At 36.6% G+C, this 21,833-nt stretch overlaps 1 protein-coding gene across 1 annotated transcript in view; it reads left to right on the top strand.

Annotated features, from left to right (window-relative positions):
• The first annotated feature begins 742 nt into the window (after positions 1 to 742).
• Positions 743 to 21,833, top strand: part of LOC149811820 (rhamnogalacturonan I rhamnosyltransferase 1-like) — a 78,219-nt gene continuing 57,128 nt past the window's right edge. Inside the window, exons 1-2 of the mRNA XM_089993216.1 lie at positions 743 to 794; positions 1,576 to 1,828. Of these exons, the coding sequence (XP_089849342.1) occupies positions 1,645 to 1,828 (184 nt within the window). The 5' untranslated portion in view covers positions 743 to 794; positions 1,576 to 1,644. The remainder of the gene's footprint in view (positions 795 to 1,575; positions 1,829 to 21,833) is intronic.

Genomic DNA, 21,833 nt, shown 5'->3' with positions numbered 1-21,833 from the left:
GAGCTCAGGAGAGCTAGAAATGACTGATATTTTAACTCTTCTGAACTTAAGATGAGCTTGGCTAAGTCTAACTGACAAGGGTTTAGGGTGACCTAGGGGTAAAATGATAATTTTGCTGACAAAATAGGATAAAATGGCCTCTAAACTGGAGTAGACATAAGGGTGAGACTCCTACACTGTACTGCAGGGGGCTGACATCTGTGAAAAAAGGATGTCCGAAATTGATCTGGAAAATTTGGAGTGTTTACAATGCTGCACATTTTTTTTATTAATAGGGATCGGTTTAATCTATGATCCATCATGGTTAAATACCATGCCTGAGTATATGTATTTTCATACATATATTCAAACGGTATGCAACATACTTATGCTATAGAGCACCGAACACTAATGCCCCCTACCTTTCTTTGACGAATCAAATCACCAACTAACTTTCATGGTATGTCGAATCAAGAAGGCTTCTTTCCCAGTCGTCCAGCACCTCCAAGGTAAGTTGATATCCTTTGATGGTTGAGGAAGAAGAGAAGAGAAGAGAAGAAGGAAGAGATGTGTTAGGGAATGATGTTTTTTCAGATACATGTGAGGCCCACTTGGGCACCCACTCTCCTTTTTTTTCTCCTTTTTCTTCCTAAGAGCCCCCCCCCCCCCCCCCCAAGTCGAACCATAACCCACCACCACTTTCGCCTATTTTCCCCACTCTCTCATGTTGCTTCTTTGTCACGAACACACCACCTGCAGGAGCCACTATCGCCAGCCACCAATCGAACACCCCATCCATCGGCCACGACTGCCAGGTAACTCTCTTTCTCTTTTGGGTTTACTGACACCAACCCTGTTCGCTGCCACCCCTCTTTTGTCGACATAGGCACCCGACCTCTGTCGAGTCACCTTTGTCAGCTGGGAGCACCAGTCGCCACCGAGATGACCTTCTGCTCAATCTTTGGTGCTTTCATGAGCACCAACTCCTCTACTCCAATCGTGGTCTTCTCACGGGGCCGCCCTGACCATAACGATGGAGGTAGTCTTGGCTCCTCTGCTTCCACAGAAGATTGTGGATTTTATGGGGCGTAGATGGCCCTGCCAATGCCAAATTGGAAGAACATCGTCTATGGGTCAAAATTTAGAGAAGTAATTACATGTTTTATTTAGTTTTTTTTTTGTATGACTATCGTGGTTGGGGTTTACCTCGATAAGACTATCAATATCAACACCTACAACAATATCTTCTCTAGTTTAACGAATCCCAAATATGAGGCTAAGGTGCAGGAGATGCTCGCTTCTGTTTGTAATGGTGCCATAGAAGCACTAGTTAAGACCTCCCATCACGTATTGAGATCAAATTCAAGCATGAAGGGTACGTCTTCTTTGAGCTTTTCTGGGCAGTTATCAGCCGTTAAGGAAGAGGTGAAACCTGATAACATCACTTTTGTTGGTCTTCTGACTGCTTATGCTCCTGTTAGTTTAGTCAAGCAGGGTCAAGTACTTTTTGAGAGCATGGGTTATGATTTTGGTATCAAACTGATTTTTCTCACTTTTGGTGCATGGTTGATCTTTGCACTCATTCTGGTGATCTAGAGAAAGCAAGCATGCCAGTGGATTACCACTCTTCTTTACGAGGTGCTATTTTTGCAGTTACAAGGATTTATGGGGAAAGAATGGTGTAATTTTGGTTTTCTTGTTGTTGGGGTATCTTTTTGGGAATTGAGGATGATGCTTTTTGGGCAACACTTTCTGCTTGAAACATATATGAGTTTATCAAGGGTTGTCAAAGTTCTATTGGCCAAGGATGCTTCAGACGGTATTCGGATAAGAGAATCTATGTCAAGCGGTGAGCCTCATATTGTTGCTTGACTGGTGTTTGTGAATTTTGAAACCCCTAGGTCTTTTGGGTTTTGATACATTGTACTTTACATTATTAGAGTAACATACCTTAACTTATCTTTTAGAGAGCATGTTTATACATTAATCTTGCAAGCATGATGTATGGTGCTAAATACTTAATTGAATTACAAATACAAGTTATGTGCACATACCATATCTAATTGTAGATATTTAGGGCTATTATGTATGCTTAACTACCTATATTTTGTTTTTACCTCGTTATGTGCATACACACATGTAGTTGTGGATATCTAGGGGTGCTATGGTTGCCTATACGTTTAACTGATTTGAGTGCAGGATATACTAAAAATGTGATACTTATGCTAAGTATCAAAATGACTATAATCAATGCAATGTGAAATATAAATAAGGTAAATTCCTGTGATAAGTACATGGTGCAAATGCATCCCCAATAAATTTATTTTATTGTGTGTAACACTTTCATGCTCACATACTTCACTTAGTTATGAATATGTAGGACTCTTGTGATTGTAGTTCGGAGATCATGCTTGTCATGATTGTAGTTAGCAGAATATGAAGTGTGTTTGCTGAAGGTACACATGTGTATGAGTTTGAATGTCCGTACACTTATGAATGTATAATGTGTATGCAATGTGTGCCTTCATACTTTTGTTTGCGCATATTATGTTGTTTTGTGTGTTTGTATGAATTTGATACATTGAGCACATATAACTACTATGAATGTGTGCAAATCGTGTTTGATGCATACTATGAATGTTATATATATTGTCTTGTCATATGTTGGACTTATTTATTCTTGCATGGCAGAATGCATGTGAGTGTTATAAAATTGTGTTGAACTTGTATGTCTTGTTTGCTTAAGAACATGTGTATATGATGTACGTTGTGATGTTCAATGAGATTTTGACCTTACATTTCTTATTCAATTATATCTAAGGTTATATATCAATTCATGTGGTAAAAATGTATATATATGACTTGAATCATGTTTGCATAACTCAAACTACATAAGAGTTACATATGTTAAGGCTTAGTTGCTTCGTATTATGAAATGTGCATGTTCACGTATGCATGCATAAAACCCATATTTGTTTACGCATGCTTCGAGGTTCAATTTATGAAATACAATATTCTTTGTGGTGATGATATGATGTGTAGAATAATATTCTTCTGTATGATATGATTTAAGTATCACGTGATACAAAATTATGAATGCATGTGATAAATGTTTAAGTTCAATAGTGAGCTATAGTTCATGAAACCTTACTGGTTAAATATGTGTTTTTATGATTTAAATATCATATGAAGTGATGTTTGATATAATGCTTATTTGATTGTATATATGCATGTGTCCATATTTATGGCTATCAACCCTTAAAGTGGTCAATTGTATTGATGCATATGTGACAATAGTTTTCACTGGACATGGTATCCGTTGAGAAATTGTTCCAAAAAAATTCGGTGAGGGTGTGCATAACCAGATCAAGTAATCCGGCTAGAGCAATAAGTCTCTGTGACGAAGTGCATTCTCCAAGAGCAGGTAGCCTACGAAGATGGTATATTCCTGTGAGAAAGTGCATTATACAATACCAGGCAGACAATTTGTCTAGAATGGTAACTCCTTGTGAGGTTATACATTTCTCAGATCAGGTGATCCGACATGGATATTATGAATATTTATATGATTAAATGAAATGTTATGATGAATTACGATGATCTTCTAAGTTGGTTGATATAGCCAGTTTTGAATCTATAGACTTGACTTTTGTATTATAGCATGATTATATGTTGAACTCAGATATAAGAATGAGACACTTATTGATTTTAGATCTTGATTTGAGATTATCATTTGAGACGTTTATATTAGCATATAGGTGAATGACACATCACACCTACAAATAACTAGTTTTGACTTACTAGGTGAATGACATATCACGCCTACATAGTTTTGTTGCAAATGATTGCATTTTGATTGTCTGATTCGAATTTATCCCACCTATGTATCATGATTGATGTGTATCATAAATATCTAACTAATTTACATAGAAAGTATGTGCATGTGTTTCACGCTTGAATGGTCAAATATGATTTGACCTATTGTTTATAAGAATTATGGATGCATATGAAATTGATGCAATGATCTGAATATGTGTGTGTGTGTGTGTGTGTGGATTATGTAATGCTCCAAAATTTTAAACTTGCGAACTTTTCAGAAAACAGGCAAGAGACTAGGAAAAATCGTTTTCCTTCATAGTTTGTTTATGAAATCAGCGGAAGACTATTCTTTTGTTAATACATAAGACAAGCTAACAACTTTGGGCATGTTAGTTAAAAGAACCAAAACTCATAAATTCGGATATCCCAAGGAAAATCCGTTACAAACCCAAAACATCTAGGACGCGAGCTAAGAGCAGAAAGAAGAAGTTTTGAAGTCATCTTGCAATCGTGCCATCGCCCGTGGTGTACCTAATCATCACCTGTACCTATAGAATGGGTTAGTTTCGTGAAAAACTAGTAGGTGCACAAGAGAGACTACAGGAAACTGAATTAAGTACGCTTAATTCAGCAGATTATACAGTTAAAAGCAGATATGCAGTTGAACATGTAAGTAGTGCAAGCGAGTAAATAGTGCAAGCGAGTAAGTAGTGCAAGCGAGTCAGTAGTGCAAGCACGTAAGTAGTGCAAATGCGTAAGTAGTGCAAACAGTAAGCAGTTCAAAGCAAGTAAGTTGTGCAACTGACAAACGCAGCATACGATTCAATTGATTGTAGGCTGTGAACCACCACACAACTAGCTTATTCTCGTTCCTAGAATGAGGTTTCTGTATCTAATCATTATCAGGTCATCGTTTGTCACCCTCACTACTTCTAACAAATGCTTGTCCTGAACCACCTTAAACTATTCCCATCTCTCAAGGCCTTACGTAGCCAACTGTCACCAGTTATGACTCACTAAGGCGTTATACTTTCTCAGAAAAGCCCATCCTTTCGTAGAAGGTCCAAAATATGATCATGATCTAAAATCGCTAAAGATCTGATTCTCACATCAGGGATCAACATGTAATCATGCTAAAGCAGAAAGCCAAAACTATAGATTCATAAGTATCTATCTCAAGCAATCTCAGAAGATCATCACAACTCACCATAACTTTGTATGGTAAGCAAAAATACAAGATCCACGTCGGATCGCTTGGTCCGGGAGATATACGACCTGATAAAGAATTACCGCCCTAGATGGTATGCCTGGTCTTGAACCATACACTTCCTCACAGGAGTTTATCGTCTTTGCGGCTACCCGTTCGTGGACAATGTACATCCTCACAGAGATTCTACCGCTCTAGCCGGATTACTCAATCTGGGAAATGTACAACCTCACAAGGAATTACCGCCCTAGATGGTATACCTGGTCTTGGACCGTATATTTCCTCACAGAAGTTCACCGTCTTTGCGGCTACCCGTTCGCGGACAATGTACATCCTCACAAAGAATCTACCACTCTAGCCGGGTCACCTGGTCTTGATCATACATACCCTCACAGTGAGACCTTTGGGAAGTCGGTCCCCAACAAAATCCCTAGCCAATGAAAATCATTGTGATACACGCATCAACGCAAATGACCGCTCTCAGGGTCGATAGCCAATATTACAATCCTCAAATAGGACCTCAAAGCATGCGTAAACGACACATGAGAACACACAGATATGGCAATCCAGTTGATTCTATAGGAGAAGAGTAACTAACTCTATCTAACAGCTAAACAAAACAACTGAATAAGACAAGCACTCATAGCAATGCTCGTAATACATACAATTACCATAATATGGCTCAGTCCATCAGCAAATAATTAAATTAATCGTAAGGCATAAACCATTGCATCACAAGTCATTCATAAGTTATACATGATAAGCAATCATACGACAACAGTTATATCACAATATGTAAGCAACTTATAAGACAAGCAACCACATCAATCCTAGTTGCCACCAGTTTGTAGATTACGAGTTGTATGCAATCACATCAATCATAATAGATACGTTACAACAAGCACCAAGCAGTTCGACCAAGGGGTAAAGCAAGTCACATGCTAATATGTAGCAACTGGCATAATGCTATTATTATAAGTACTTAACTAGTATGAAAAGCTAGTTATTACTCAACAAAGAACTGCATAAGCAGTTTAACCAAATAGAGTAATGCCTTGACAGGCGTGCATAGCTCAACGAGTAGCATACTAAACTATCGAGCAAGCGAGCAATCAACCAGTGTGAACAAACTTTATGTTTTGATATTACTGGCCTGTGGGTACGCGCAGGCAAAACGTAGAAACAACTGAGACTAGTTTGGGCGTCTGTTATTCTATGTATTTTCAATAACCCGAATAGCTAGTTGAGTCTGCTCCAAAGGGGACGGCTTTAGCCGAGAGAGGATTCCTTAGAGGCTGATAAGCAGTGCCACAGATGCATCCAACTTCTGCAAAAGTGTTAAGCTAACTATTGTAGCCCCTTTCCCCTAACTCCAATGACTGGGGAGGCCAGATCATATGCCCGTAGGGTGGTTGTTAACAACCTGTCCATTAGAGTTTTATACCGCTCTGTCATCTCTCTTGACGGACAACAAGAAGTGAATGGGTGCGTTAGGGGTTGCTTAACTAACGACCTATTCTATGTTGTGATCTTTAAACCACTCGAGCATATTGCCTGTGAAGGCGAATGTGAGACCATTTTATGTGATTACAGTATTATGCATTTAACACTATTCGAGGTTGCACAACCGTCTCACCCGATCATCGCAGTACTAGACGTGTAGTGCATGACTACAAGTACTCTAGGATGAAAGGGGTATAACTCCTCAATAAGAGCCTCATCAGAAGTGTTTCACAAAGATGTAATGCTTCTCAAACTATACTTTGACATTCTTTGTCTTTTTAAACAGCCAACACCTTGTGCCAACATTTGGCATGTGATTATCTCGAATCTCATCCACTATTGAGGTATCTACATGCCTCGCATGACTCGATACCGACCTCGATAGACGGGATACTGGTTTCTCAACAAAACTAGCCAATCGCATCCTTCCAAATGCTTCGATTTGGGCAGTCTTTGATGCTTTTGCGCAGCTCCCTTAAATCTCAAGTCGACTCTGCAGGACTGCGTACACAAAGAGCCAGGATCCTTGCGAGGTATCCCTCTCCTTAGACGAGGATATATCGCTCACTCCCTACTAAACTCTTGTCGCAAGAGGGAGAGTGGTAGATGTCTCTTGCATCCTCCATGAGAATGCCTCAAATGCGTATGCAATGAGCGAAAACCGGAGCGTCATCTGCAATAGCAAGGCAGTAACAACACATGCAAAAGCAGAAGCTTGGGCACAAAGCGTGACGACAAAGTAAAGATTGTAAGCAGGAGTGCAACGCAGAACCTTTGCGTGACGGCAAAGTAAAAGACTGTAAGCAGGAGTGCAACGCAAAACCTTTGTGCGATGCGTGACGACAAAGTAAAGGACTGTAAGTAGGAGTGCAACACAAAACCTTTGTGTGATGTGTGATGACAAAGTAAAGGACTGTAAGCAGGAGTGCAATGCAAAACCTTTGCGCGATGCACGATGGCAAAGTAAAGGTTGTAAGCAGGAGTGCAATGAAAAACCTTTGCGTGATGCACAATGACAAAGTAAAGGTTGTAAGTAGGAGTGCAACGCAGAACCTTTGCGCGATGAACGACGATAAAGTAAAGGACAAGGATCGTGAAACTGCGTCATTGAGTTAAATACGTACTCGTATATATATATATATATAATTGTCCTTTTTAGTTAATTGAACTCAATTCAATTGTTTAAGTCTTTTATGCAATCTTTCCCTACCTTGGAGAGTTGCGAACTTGCTGGCGTCTGCGGGTGTATGCGATGGACGGCTCGGGTCGTGGAATGCTAGAGGGATCCGTCGTACGAGCTGCAAAAGTGACAATCTTAGCACGCTAACACCAAAACAGATGGTCAGAGTCATTGCCACTAACCTAACGCGAAGGAAGCAGAAGCAGGGGCATTGTGCCCTTGCATACCTGTTATGAGCGCAAGAAGCGGGGGCAGGGGTTACAAGCCCCTGATGACTTGTTGTCAGCAAGCAATGAGGAGGCAGGGGGTTGCACCCCTGCCTGACAAAGCAGAAGAGCAGGGGGCTTCTCCCCTGCCTGTCTAACATGCACGGAGGCAGGGGCTTGGCCTCTACCTGAAGAAATGCGAACAGGCAGGGGGCAAATTCCCTGCCTGATGCCAGAGAAGAGCGAGGCGAGAGGGCTTGCCCCCGCCTGCCGAAAAACAGTGAAGGCATGGGCGATGCCCCTGCCTAAAGAGAGAAAAGACACAAGGAGCGGGCTCGACCCCTCCTCTGCCGCAACAAGGAGTAGGGAGGGGCTTGACCCCCTCCTTTGTCAAAACAAAGAGCAGAGAGGGGGCTCAACCCCTCCCCTACCGTAACACGAAGCAGGGAGGGGCTCGACCCCCTCCCCTGTCAAAACAAAAAGCAGGGAGAGGGCTTAGCCCCTCCCCTACCGTAACACGAAGCAAGGAGGGGCTCGACCCCCTCCTCTGTCAAAACAAAGAGCAGGGAGGGGGCTCAGCCCCTCCCTTGCCGTAAAAGGGAGCAAAGAGGGGCTTAGCCTCTCCCCTACCTGTATAGGGAGCAGGGTGGGAAGCTCAGCCCTTCCTCTGCCGTAAGGAGATGTAGGGAGGGGCTCGACCCCACCCCTGCAACCAGAGGGTATCGGGAGGGGAATCGGCCCCTCCCTTACCAAGCACGACACAGGGAGGGGCTCCACCCCTCCCTCGCTAAAAAGAGTCGTACGGAGGGGGCTTTGCCCCTTCTTTGCAATCCAGGGCAGCAGGGAAGTGGCTCAGCTACCCTCCCTGCGAAACGGAGAGGTGAGGGAGAATAAGAGGGGAGAAGAGGCAAAAAAAAGGAGAAAGAAGTCAAGGGTACGTACCTGGAGGTTGCCGAAGGGAGTCGTCGGGGCGGTGGCCTGTCAGGGGTCTCCGGCGAATCGAAGAAGACGAGAGAGAGTCGGGAGAGTGGCAGAGGGGGAGAGGGTTTCGTATTGAAACCCCTCCCCTCCTCGCTTCACTATATAAGCACGAGGGAGGCGGTGGTCGACGTGTGGGGGGAAAAGGGGCATACCTGGGGAGGCTGCCGAAAGGTGCTCGTCGGAAGGGAGCTCGCCAGAAGGAGGGGGGCGTCAGTGGCAGTGCTCGACAATGCAGGGAGAGGGAGTCGGTCGGGGGAGAGAGACCGAGAGAGTGACAGAGGGGGAGAGGATGTAGAGACTGAGAGATGAGAGGGGGAAGGAGGTTTCGAGAGCATCCCCCCCTTTGCTGCTGTGTGCTTTTAAAAAAGCACGCAGCCGACTCATCACCCGAGTCAGATCCAGGTTCGAATCTGGCCCGGATCCAAACGATTTTTTTTATTCGGATTATTACATATTATGCTTTATAATGTGAGTTAAGATTGAATGAAATATTAAGTGATGGAATGCTTTTAAATGCTTTCTGTTTGCAATATTTAAATGAATGACTCATGGAAGGTTGTTCTGTTGTCTATCACTTGATATTTGATGAAAAAATATATCATGTCTTTACCTTTGAATGCTTGATATGTTTTCTTTAAGTTTGAGTTTAGATTGTTCTACGAGACTTTAGCGAGTCTGACATCATTTTAGGGGGGACAAGTAATGCAAATAAAGTATGATGAGTAGTTAAAGCAACTGACTGGTTGAGCTGCATTCTCGAGGGTTCACTCTTACCTTATGATCTTGGTAGACATGATCTTTTTGTTTTAAGTACTTGATCATGTAAAGACTGAATTATTGTTTTTATACTTTGATTTGAAATAGAATTAAAACTCTTCATATTTCAGTCTTATATTGTACGTGGTTTGAAATGTGTATATCCCATATATTTTTATTTGATTGTTATCTTTAGTGTAACACAGCTCAAAGTCTTAACCATTTTTAAAATCATTTTTGCATTATAAGATTTGATTTACTTATACTTATAAAAAAAATAGTCTCAAAATTTTAATATTTAAAAAATAATTAAGGTTAAAATTTTGAGTGCATTACAAAATAGTATCAAAGCAGTTTGGTAACAATGACTACGAGATGCAAGTAAAATAGCCTTTGTTGGTAAGATATTTGCCTTATTGATGTAAAATTTTAATTATATGTGATGTTTAAAATGTTGTTGATGAGAACCTAAAAATGTGCTCATGGCTCATATTTATTGTGTAATCTTTTCTTTGCCAAATGGCTTAGGCAGGAAGGGTCAATGACCTGCTAAGTATACATATTTATTTGTATTTTTTAAAATCTTTTGAGGATGAAATTTCTTTTAAGGGGGTAGAATGTAAAACCTTTAATTTTTTAGGATTATTAATAAATAAAGAATTCAACTTTATTATTAAATTAAAAATATATTTCTACTTTTTATTTGCCAGTGTTGTTATTGTATACGCTCAATTACTCATTTCAGGTCAATAAAGGTAAAGTATTCATTTCAAGAATTATTTGAAACAAAATACTGTTAAAATGTTTAAATTGTCATTAAAACTATTTATTTTAGTGAATTTTTACTCATCAAGGCATTTTCAAAGTCATAAAATAATTTATGAAAAATAATTTAATCAAATAAACTGTTATTTTAGAAAGTAACAAAACCATGAACTATTTAGAATTAGTATAACTATTTTGGTGTTAATGAGATAAGAAAAATGAATTATAGAAAAGATTATGGATTTAGGTATAGACCCGAAGTTCATACGGGTTAGATCAAAATGGATCGATCCAAACATAGAGTTTTAAGGGTTTTTAAAAATAGTAAATAAAATTAAATTTAAGTATATAATTAGTTTTAGACCCTACTTAGATAATATAATGTTAATTACTTTTAGTTTTGATTTTTATAGGATTTAGAAGCTTATTTAGGGTTTTGGGCCTATTCATACCCAAAATGGATCCAAACTAGACCCGTTAGGGAATGATGCCTTTTTGGATACGTGTGGGGCTCACTAGGGCACCCAATCTCCTTTTCTTCTCCTTTTTCTTTCCAAGAGGGGTCAACACCCGCCCTCTCGGCTCTTTTCTTTTTTCTTTCTCACTCCCCATAATAGAAAACCCCTATTCCCCTCTCTTCTTCCCCTAAACACATGTGATACATCTATCTTCTTGTGATACACAATGTTTTAATGCAAGAGTTTTGCTATGCTTGGACTTGCATCGAACACTTTCTTGTTAGACATCTTTACATGTCCATATTTGTCTAGTCCTAAAACCTGAGAGAGGAATCTCCTCATGTTGGGTCATCCATGGATGCATACAATATCTGAGACAACAGAGTTATTTTGTCTTTGATCTTCATCTGCAAGATAACATATTAATTCAATAAGAATTACATATTTTGTTTTCGTATATAATTCTTCTATGAATAACAATGAACCTTAATATAGCAAATAGGGCTTACCATCGCTTGATTTGTTTCTGCATTGACAACCCCAAAGTTTTAGTTGGTATGGGTCATGCAAAACATATGATCTCGAGAAGGCCCCTCCTCATCATCACCAACCTATGAATAAATGCAATATGATTAAAAAAATGTAAAGTTCTATACATGAATGATAACCATACAAAATATTATACATACATTCTCTTCTCAATATCATGTGAAACTCTTAGTGTCTGTAGTGTGCATAAATTTTTGTTGGGCACGGTTGGATGTGTTTATTGTACTTAGCACCTATAAAGACATATAAGTGAGGTATATATACACTATTATAATCGAATATAATTAATGCATATAACATTAACATATAATAAAAAATGCAAACCTTTGATTGACGAGAATGAAAATAACATATCAAACATTCCCACTAATTATCGAGGATGTAAGGTGGACATGCAGTGAGGTGTTCATCGAGGGTACTATGATGATTGTTGATATTTTAAGCTCGAACTTAAAGTTTCTTCAAGCTCTATGGCATTCTTTCAACACCCATCATTTCATCATCGCCAGAATTTTATACTTTTCATGCATTAACAATATATATGTCTTACCTATTGTTGAAAGAATAAATGTTAAAGATCAAATCAATTATATATATATAACAAAATTGAAGCCCACACATCTTCCTTGTAAGAATGTGCTAATGCATGTGAGGTAAAAAAATGTAAAGGTGTTTGGTAAGAATCTCGTGTAATAGTTCCTATGAAGCTACTAAGGTATTGTGTCTATCGCCTTATAAGTTGTCCATACTTATTAATAACAACCTTATATTTTTGTTTCAGGTGAAGACCTATTAGAGTAGTCAAAGCACGTATATGCCCTCTTGTCCTCCTAGCTATTACACTGAAAAGACATGCATTGATAATTTGTTAATTATCATAAACAACACTACATTGTCAGTATGACATAGCAAATACCTAATGACTTTGTAGGCATTTCAGATTTTTGTGTCGATGCTTATGATGATACTAGTTTAGGATTTTACATTTGTTGAAAATTGAATAATAAGTTAAAATTTAAATGATACATAATCAAAAAATTGATTTAGCATGCATTCACTCAATATATTACAAAATTAACAATTAAAATACAAAATCCTTAAAATGTAAATCATTTATAAAAAAATACAGATTTGGCATGCATGCACTAAATAGATTATAAAAGTATGAATTAAAATATAAGACCCCTAAATTCTAAATCATATATAAGAAAAAAAATACATTTATCATGCCTTCACTAAATAGATTACATAATTAAAAATTAAAATGCAAACCCCTTAAAATGTAAATCATGTATAAGAAAAAACATAGATTTAACATGCATTCACTAAATAGATTACAAAATTAGAAATTAAAATATAAAACCTCTAAAATCTAAATCATATATAAAAAAATAGATTTAGCATGTATTTACTAAATAAATAGCATAATTAGGAATTAAAATATAAAATTCTTAAAATTTAAATCATATATAAGAAAAAATAGATTTAGCATGCATTCACTCAATATATTACAAAATTAATAATTAAAATGTAAAACCCTTAAAAGTTAAATCATATATAAGAAAAAAAATTGATTTATTATGCTTTCACAAAATAGATTACAAAATTAAAAATTAAAATATAAAACCCTTAAATTCTAAAATATATATAAGAAAAAAATAGATTTAGCATGCATTCACTAAATAAATTATAAAATTATAAATTAAAATACAAAATCTCTAAAATCTAAATCATATATAAGAAAAAAACTACAGATTTAGCATGCTTTCACTAAATAGATTATAAAATTATGAATTAAAATACAAACTCCTAAATTCTAAATCATACATGAGACAACAAAAATTAACATGCATTCACTAAATAAATTACAAAATTAAGAATTAAAATGAAAAAGCCTAAAATCTAAATCAATTGTCAAAAAACAAATTTAGCATGCTTTCAATAAAAAAAATTAAATTAACAATTAAAATAAAAAAATCCTAAAATAAAAAAATATAATTTTTTTAAAAAATACCTTGCTAGTGGTGGCTGGGCAATAGGAGCAAGTGATGGCCGGTGAACACACACACAGGGGGAGCTGCCGACTGACAGTGATGGCTAGTGAGCACATATATATATATATATATATATATATATATATATATATATATATATATATATATATATATATATATATATATATATATATATATATATAGAGAGAGAGAGAGAGAGAGAGAGAGAGAGAGAGAGAGGCAGTGGTAGTCGCCAACGGTGGCAGTGGTGGCCAATGAACACAAAGAGAGAGAGCATAGACAGACATAGAGAGACATAGAGGGAGCTGCTAGTGGCAATGGTGGTCGCCAACGGTGGCAGTGGTGGCCAGTGAACAAAGAGAAAAAGTGTGAGAGAGAGCACGAATGTTTCAGAAGTTGATTTTTTTATATCCCTTTTTTTTTTGTGCACCCAGAAAAAACTAAACTTTACTAGTGCAACAAGTAAATGCGCTAGTAAAAAACTTTTTTCTAGCGCACTTTCTTTGTATGCCAAGAAAATTTATTATATTGGTGCCATGTTTGGCACAACTGGAACTTACTTTTTTATTGGCACTAAGTATATTAGCGCCAGTGAAAATGATCTTTTAAGGAGACACACCAGTAAATATATTATTTCCTGTAGTAAACTCTCATGTTTGCTTTGTGAAGTCCAAGTTCTGCACTCCATGATGCAGAGTTTGAAGCTTGAAAATTACACGTTTGAGAATTTTCTTGGAAAGCACATTCCTAAGCTTGAGAAAATGGAATTCTTCATTGGCAACGGCAATTCCACTTTCAAAATTATATCTACAATATTCCTAATCACTAGCCAAGATGACCGACACATCCGGCTCTATGCAACTTGGATATCATTTTTTTCACCAAATCAAGGATAAACAGGTCATGCCATTTATGGTTTGCGAATCAGTCAATTTTGTATTGAATCGGCTCAAAATAGGTATTACAAATGGAAATCACTAGAATATGAGAATTAATGTGTACACTGCGATTTTCATGCATTTTTTTGCTTTTTTCTCTTGAATCTAACAGTAGATGTGATAATGTTTTGTTTTATAAGAACCCTCCAATTTTGATCCATAAAAAAGATTTTTTAACGCTTTAAAATCAATAGCTCATAATCTTTATAAATATTAAATCATTCAACAATCATATTTTTTCCATTAAAAATACATAATTCAGTGGTTGATTCCTAGCAAATTCACACATCCACATGATTGGAATTGAAAAAAAAGTGTAGGCCATATTTATAGTTCTCAGTGAATTACAAATGGTTAATTCGGTTTAATATTTTTTTTAAGAAAACTTAAAATTTTTAATATTTTTTTATTTTTAAAAAAATACGTATCATCTGACAGTAAAAAATTGACCGATTACAATCGATTTGATTTGATTTTGAATCGTTTTCAAACTGATTCTCACATCACTGGGTCATACTTTTCCTTTGCTTAAATCCTTTGGGGGATGATAAGTGGTAGGCTATTTTGTTCATTTACTTTTGAAATGCCTAAAATACCCTTCAGCATTCGTAAGGGGTTTTTCAGGCTTAAATGGAGAAGGATGTCCAGTTGAACAGAGCTTGTTTCCTCTCATGCTCACAAAGTTGATCAAAGGTCTATTATGCCCATATGCATAATCCCTTTTGGCTTTCATCTTGCCGACAACAAGGGAAGCAGATCAGGTCCTGCTGAACCTGAGCGTTTTTGCTCATGCCGACATCGTGGCCGTCGGATGAATGCCACGTGGTTTTGTTGATTTTTGAGCTTTTTAAAATGCAAATCGGATGGCCACGATGTCAGCATGAGAAAAAAACGCTCATGTTCAGCATGACCTGATATGCTTCCTACAACAAGTGGAGCACCCACATTGGAACTTCCCATTATTTCGGGCATTATCGCGGCTTAAATATTTTTGTTTTGACAGATCAGATATAGCTGGATGATGATTCATCCGCATATGAATTAAGCAATTGATCTGGGATTAGATACTTAATATCCGGTGAAGTATGGTTTTACCTGATCTGATTTCCGTTTTTGTCTTTTAGCTGATGCAAAATAGTGCAAACCAATCGGTCCTGATCCAGATTCCTAATTAGATCCAGCAAAATTGTACCCAAATGTCCAGTTTAGATTAATCTGTACCCGAGAACACGTTTAGGTGTGATCGAAATAAGGTGTTTGACTCAAACTGCAGATCCAAGGGTACGTTTGGTTTGATAACATGAGATTCACTTTCTAACACACTTTAGAAAGTGAATCTCATTTGATCATTATTCAAAAATTAAACATGAAACTTTTTTAGTATAAAATTTAAAAAAAAAGTTTCATAAAAAGTGAGTGGGCCACATAACCCAAAAATAAGATTTAAAAGAGTATAAAATTTATTTTGTGGTAAGATTCAAATCTCATCTTTTTTGAATGGTATTTTTAACTTTTCAAAAACACAACCAAACCTACCCAACTGAACCCGACCCAATTTTCTCTACAATCATTGGCCTGTCAGATGTTTGTCATTCAGAACAGCAAAGGGCGTTCATATCCTTTTGCATGCAGAAGATGTTAATCGAATCACCTACTTTGAAATCGTTCACTTTAACTTGGCAAAAACCTGTCTTTCTTGGAGACAAACAGTCATGGTATTAGTCCTCTGTCACTAGGGATGGCAGTGGGGGCGGGGGACAAGGTCTCTACCCCCGCCCCGCCTCAAGATTTTATCCTCCACCCCCACCTCCATCCCCGGCGGGGATGGATTTTATCCTCCACCCCCGCCTTCATCCCCGTTTCATGTCCTCCATCCCCGGTTCAAACGGGGATGAGGCGGGGCTGGGATATTGCGGGGAAAAGTGGTCGGGTCGGGGATGAGGCAGGGATCGTGGCAGGGGCCGGGAGGGGCGGGAAAAAGTGCACGTCCATCCCCGCCTCCACCCCCGGACGGGGATGGATTTTAACCTCCGTCCCCGCCTCCATCCCCGTTTCATACCCTTTATCCCCGGTCCAAATGGGGTGAGGCGGGGCGGGGCCCCGCTTTCCCCCGGTCCACTGTCATCCCTATCTGTCACGTTTTGCTTGATCTCAAACAAACCCTCCTTAGACTTCCAGACTGGATTGAGTGCAATCACATGGCACAAAATTTGTGCATTAAGCACCTGACACGCTCGATCAATCCTTGGACCCAGCGCTATCTCCAAGATGGAGGATATACACCTGATCTCTTCACTTGGACTTTCGTGCCTTTCTACACTTTGAAGCGAGTGGGGGGTGCTGTCGTGATGTTTCAAAAATATTTTATCAGGGTTACTAACATTTGGAAAACTCGTTTCCTAATCAACTATTTTTGAAACCAAAAACCATGCATTTTCGAAACTTGTATGAAGCTTATAAAAATGCATAGAAAAACCTATTTCACATGACATGAGAAACTTGTTTCTCTTGCTTGAGAAACATGTTTGTGTACATTTCTTGAAAGTTTTTCTTAAATAAGAAATTTATTTTTTATTAAAATTTTGAGACGTGTTATTCAAAGTTTTAATTATTTATTTTAGTTGTAGTAAATGTAACCATATATTTTTATAAAAAAAATTAATTAATTCTTACTATTTACCATAATACTAGTAAAAAAGTAAAGTTGATGAAAACTTATAATAGTCTTCACATATATTGTCAACATTTGCACTTTTATTTCACAAACACAATATATATATATATATATATATATATATATATATATATATATATATATAAAGACAGAAAGAAATGTGCTCCTTCTTCCCACCTTGTTTTGCCCCATTCTGCCCCCTAAAAAATCACCGTTTTTAGCATTTTTTTTCACATCTAACACCATAGATGTGATCTATAAGTTTTGTTTAGTGAATCGGCTTTTGGATGATCCAAAATCAATGGCTACCAAGGTAACAAATTTTCTTGGCTCATAAAAATATTTTTTCATTGAAAAACATGATCCAAGATTCGATTTTCACTAAATCGAGCATGCTAAACACATCTAACAATTTAGATCTATCATAAAACACTTCAAAACTATGGGGCAGAATGGGAATGGGACATAATATGTTTGATTCTCGTATATATATGGGTAATATTTGCTAGCCTCGTGGGTAAGGAACTTATTAGTGAAAAATATAATATTTAATTTTTTTTAGTTTTTTACACATCTGACCTTCTAGATAAGTAGAAACCGACCTTTGGATCATGTTTTTCTAACATATCTTTCAGATTTTTCAAGGGTTAAAAAAATGAATTGCCTACAATGTACTAATTTCTAAAACCTCAAAAAATTATATTGTTACACAAAAAAAAACTATAACCCAAGGATAGATTCTTAATGTTCGAACCGTGCACGCATGAGGTCATATTTGATCAAACACTACAAGAAACATGTGGATTAGCGACGACCTAAATCCATCGCTAATTTGACGTTAATCCGTCGCTAAACAGCTTAGCAACAGATTAGCGTTGGATTAGAGACGGATAGCTTTCATTGCAAATTTTTCGATGCTAATTAGCGACGGAATATATCTGTCACTCATTTTGTCGCTAAGTAGCGACGAAATGTATCTGTTGCCAGTTCCGTCGCTAAGTTGCGACGGAATAACGAATGCCAACATCTGTCGCAAGGTCGTCGTTACTATACGACGATTTTGGTATTGCAACAGATTTATAGTCGTCTTTACATTCAACGCTAATAGTAATTAACGACAGATATATCCATCGCTAATCCGTCGCAAACAAGAAAAAAAATTTTAAAAAATATTTGAAAATTAAATATCGAGAAAAAAATTCCTGTGATACAATTTATATTTCCTGTACGATTTATATTTTCTGTGAATAAAAAATAAAGTGCACATCAAAATACATATAAAAAGAAACTAAAACAATTAATCGATCCAGTGTAAAATTCGCAAGTTCTAATTATTTACAATTCAACATTTACATTTTTGAAAAAAAAAGAAGGTAGAACAAATTCAACACATGAATCTAATCATCGCCAAGATTTTGTGCGTCCTCTTGTTTATTGTCTTGATCTGTCCCTTCAGCTCCACTACGTTGATTATTGCCAGCAACCTACACGAGAAAAGAAAGGTCAGTATTGATAAACAAAATATACTAAAATAAATTATACTCTATATGTGATTCTATCATGCTCATATGTGTTCTAAGGCAGTAAAAGAACTATATATGTGATTCTATCATGCTAATATGTGTTCTAAAGCAGTAAAAAAACTATATATGTGATTCTATCATACTCATATGTGTTCTTAAGGCAGTAAAAAAAAACTTATATGTGGTTCAATCATGCTCATATGTGCTCTAAGGCAATAAAAAAAATGTATATGTGATTCTACCATGCTAATATGTGTTCTAAGGTAGTAAAAAAACTTTATATATGATTCAATCATGCTCATATGTGTTCTAAAGACAGTAAAACAACTGTTTTTGTGATTCTATCATACTCATATATATGTGCTCTAAGGCAGTAAAAAAATTATATATGTGATTCTATCATGCTCATATGTGTTCTAAGGTAGTTAAAAAACTTTATATATGATTCAATCATGCTCATATGTGTTCTAAAGGGAGTAAAAAAACTTTATATGTGATTCTATCATGCTCATATGTGCTCTAAGGCAGTAAAAAAAACTATATATGTGATTCTACCATGCTCATATGTGTTCTAAGGCAGTAAAAAAACTTTATATGTGATTCTATCATACTCACATGTGTTCTAAGGCAGGCAAAAAACTGTATATGTGATTCTACCATGCTCATATGTGCTCTAAGGCAATCAAAAAACTGTATATGTGATTCTATCATGCTCATATGTGTTCTAAGGCTGGCAAAAAACTGTATATGTGATTCTATCATGCTCATATGTGTTCTAAGGCGGGCAAAAAACTATATATGTGATTATATCATGCTCATATGTATTCTAAGGCAGTAAAAAAAACTTTATATGTGATTCTATCATGCTCATATGGCCTCTAAGGCAGTCAAAAAACTTTATATGTGATTCTATCATGCTCATATGTGTTCTAAGGCACTCAAAAAAACTGTATATGTGATTCTATCATGCTCATATGTGCTCTAAGGCAGTCAAAAAACTGTATATGTAATTCTATCATGCTCATATGTATTTTGAGGCAGTCAAAAAACTGTATATGTGATTATATCATGCTCATATGTGTTCTAAGGCAGTCAAAAAACTTTATATATGATTCTATCATGCTCATATGTGCTCTAAGGCAGTAAAAAAACTTTATATGTGATTTTATCATGCTCATATGTGTTTTAAGGCAGGCAAAAAACTGTATATGTGATTATATCATGCTCATATGTGTTCTAAGGCAGTCAAAAAACTGTATATGTGATTCTATCACGCTCATATGTGCTCTAAGGCAATCAAAAAACTATATATGTGATTCTATCATGCTCATATGTGTTCTAAGGCAGGTAAAAAACTGTATATGTGATTATATCATGCTCATATGTGCTCTAAGGCAGTCAAAAAACTGTATATGTGATTTTACCATGCTCATATGTGTTCTAAGGCAGTAAAAAAATTGTATATGTTATTCTATCGTGCTCATATGTGTTTAAAGGCAGTAAAAAAATTGTATATGTGATTCTATCATGCTCATATGTGTTCTAAGGCAGTAACAATATTATACTGAAATATTATATAAAAGGTCAGTATTGATAAAATATACTGAAATAAATTATATGCAATGCACCTAAGTTAAGGCAATCAAAGTTATATGAAATCTAACGACATGCAATACATCACATGAAACTTTCATACCTGATAGGCACCTGCAAACGAAGCTCCCCTGTTCTGCAAAAAACTTTTGAAAAGCCCGATTAGCATGACAGCTAGAAAAATTGTTAACAACTACCACCTTTCTCTCTCTATATATATGAGTTTGTATTTGGTGCAATCGATTGTACCTATAATCTAGTTTGAATCTCATGATGCATATTGTTTTGACATAATCTAACCTAATAGATGTGTTCAACATGCCCAATTTAGTAGGAATTAACTCTCACTACAAGAAAAATGTGGATTGGCGACGGCTTAGCGACAGACAACGCCCGTCGCATAATCTTGGTTGCTAAATAGCGACGGAACTTATTTGTTGCTAATCCGTCACTAATTAGCGATAAATATAATCTATCACTAAGCCATCGCTAAACAAGCACGAATTTTGTTTTGCGACGGAATGTAATCCATCACTATTTTAGCGACGGATTACATTTCATCATAAAACCAAATATTAGCGACGAATATTATCCGTCGCTAATCCATCACAAAATTTAAAAAAAAATATAAAAATTTTTATTTAAAATATAACTATCGAGAAAAAAACTCTCGTTATACAATTTATATAAGCTGTGTATAAAAGATAAAATACACATAAAAATACATATACAAAGTAGGTGAAACAAATTTAACACAAGTTATGAAAAACAACAATGTTTATTTCCCAAGAATAATTTAAAAGCAAATATTAGATTGAAAATAAATCATTTTGCACTTTACTGCAGTTATTCAATATAATCAAATCAATATGGCTTCTTCCAAAACAGTAACTGTAACTATGAAAGAAAATTAATTAACATGTAGATGCTGGCTTAGAATGTGACCAAACAATGACTCACCAACCAACTTAGAATAGACAAATTTCTTGAAAAGAAAAGAGAGTGCTCCCTGATAAAAGAATGTTGTTGAACATGGATCACCTTCTTCTCCAAAACTGCGTATAATGTCCTTAAATCAATAGTGTTCCACAAAGAAAAGAGTAGGTCCCAAACATAAGCCCGAGAAAAAAAAATCTTCTTCAGGGGGGGGAGGGGGTGGCGTTGCTCCCCTATAACCCCCCGCCAGAGGTGGCCCCCTTGGACCCCCGCCCGCTGACCGCGCAGCGGGACCCGCGTCGGAGGGAACCCCCAGACCCCCCTCTAGTAAGGGCAAAAACACTGAATCAGGCTCCACAACTCATCAGCTTCCACTAAAATAGCATATAAGAAATTGGAGTAGGCAGATATTCCTTCATTCCTAAATGTATAAAAAAAAACTTTCATGTAAAGAAACAAAAATTTGATAATGCTGGCACAAACCCTCTTCCATATTGTACTTATCATTTGCAATTGAATCTTCCCAATGTTTCCATTGGCGTATCTAGCAAAGAAAGCTTATAAAAGTCAATAATAGATGATTATACTAACCATTATTTCTCCATAATATTCATTAGTTATGGGAACATAAAACAACAACTTGATTTTTGTTGTAGCCAAATTAAGATATTTGGTACATATGAATAAAAAAGAAAAAATAAACACCTATTTTAGATATGTGTTTTCGATGGAAAAAATGATATTTGGAGCC

This window comes from Nuphar pumila, chromosome 17 (genome assembly GCF_984573655.1).
Source record: "Nuphar pumila chromosome 17, dmNupPumi1.hap1.1, whole genome shotgun sequence".
In the NCBI taxonomy this organism is placed as follows: domain Eukaryota; kingdom Viridiplantae; phylum Streptophyta; class Magnoliopsida; order Nymphaeales; family Nymphaeaceae; genus Nuphar; species Nuphar pumila.
Note: the sequence above shows the minus strand (reverse complement) of the source record. Positions and strands in the feature narration are given on the sequence as shown.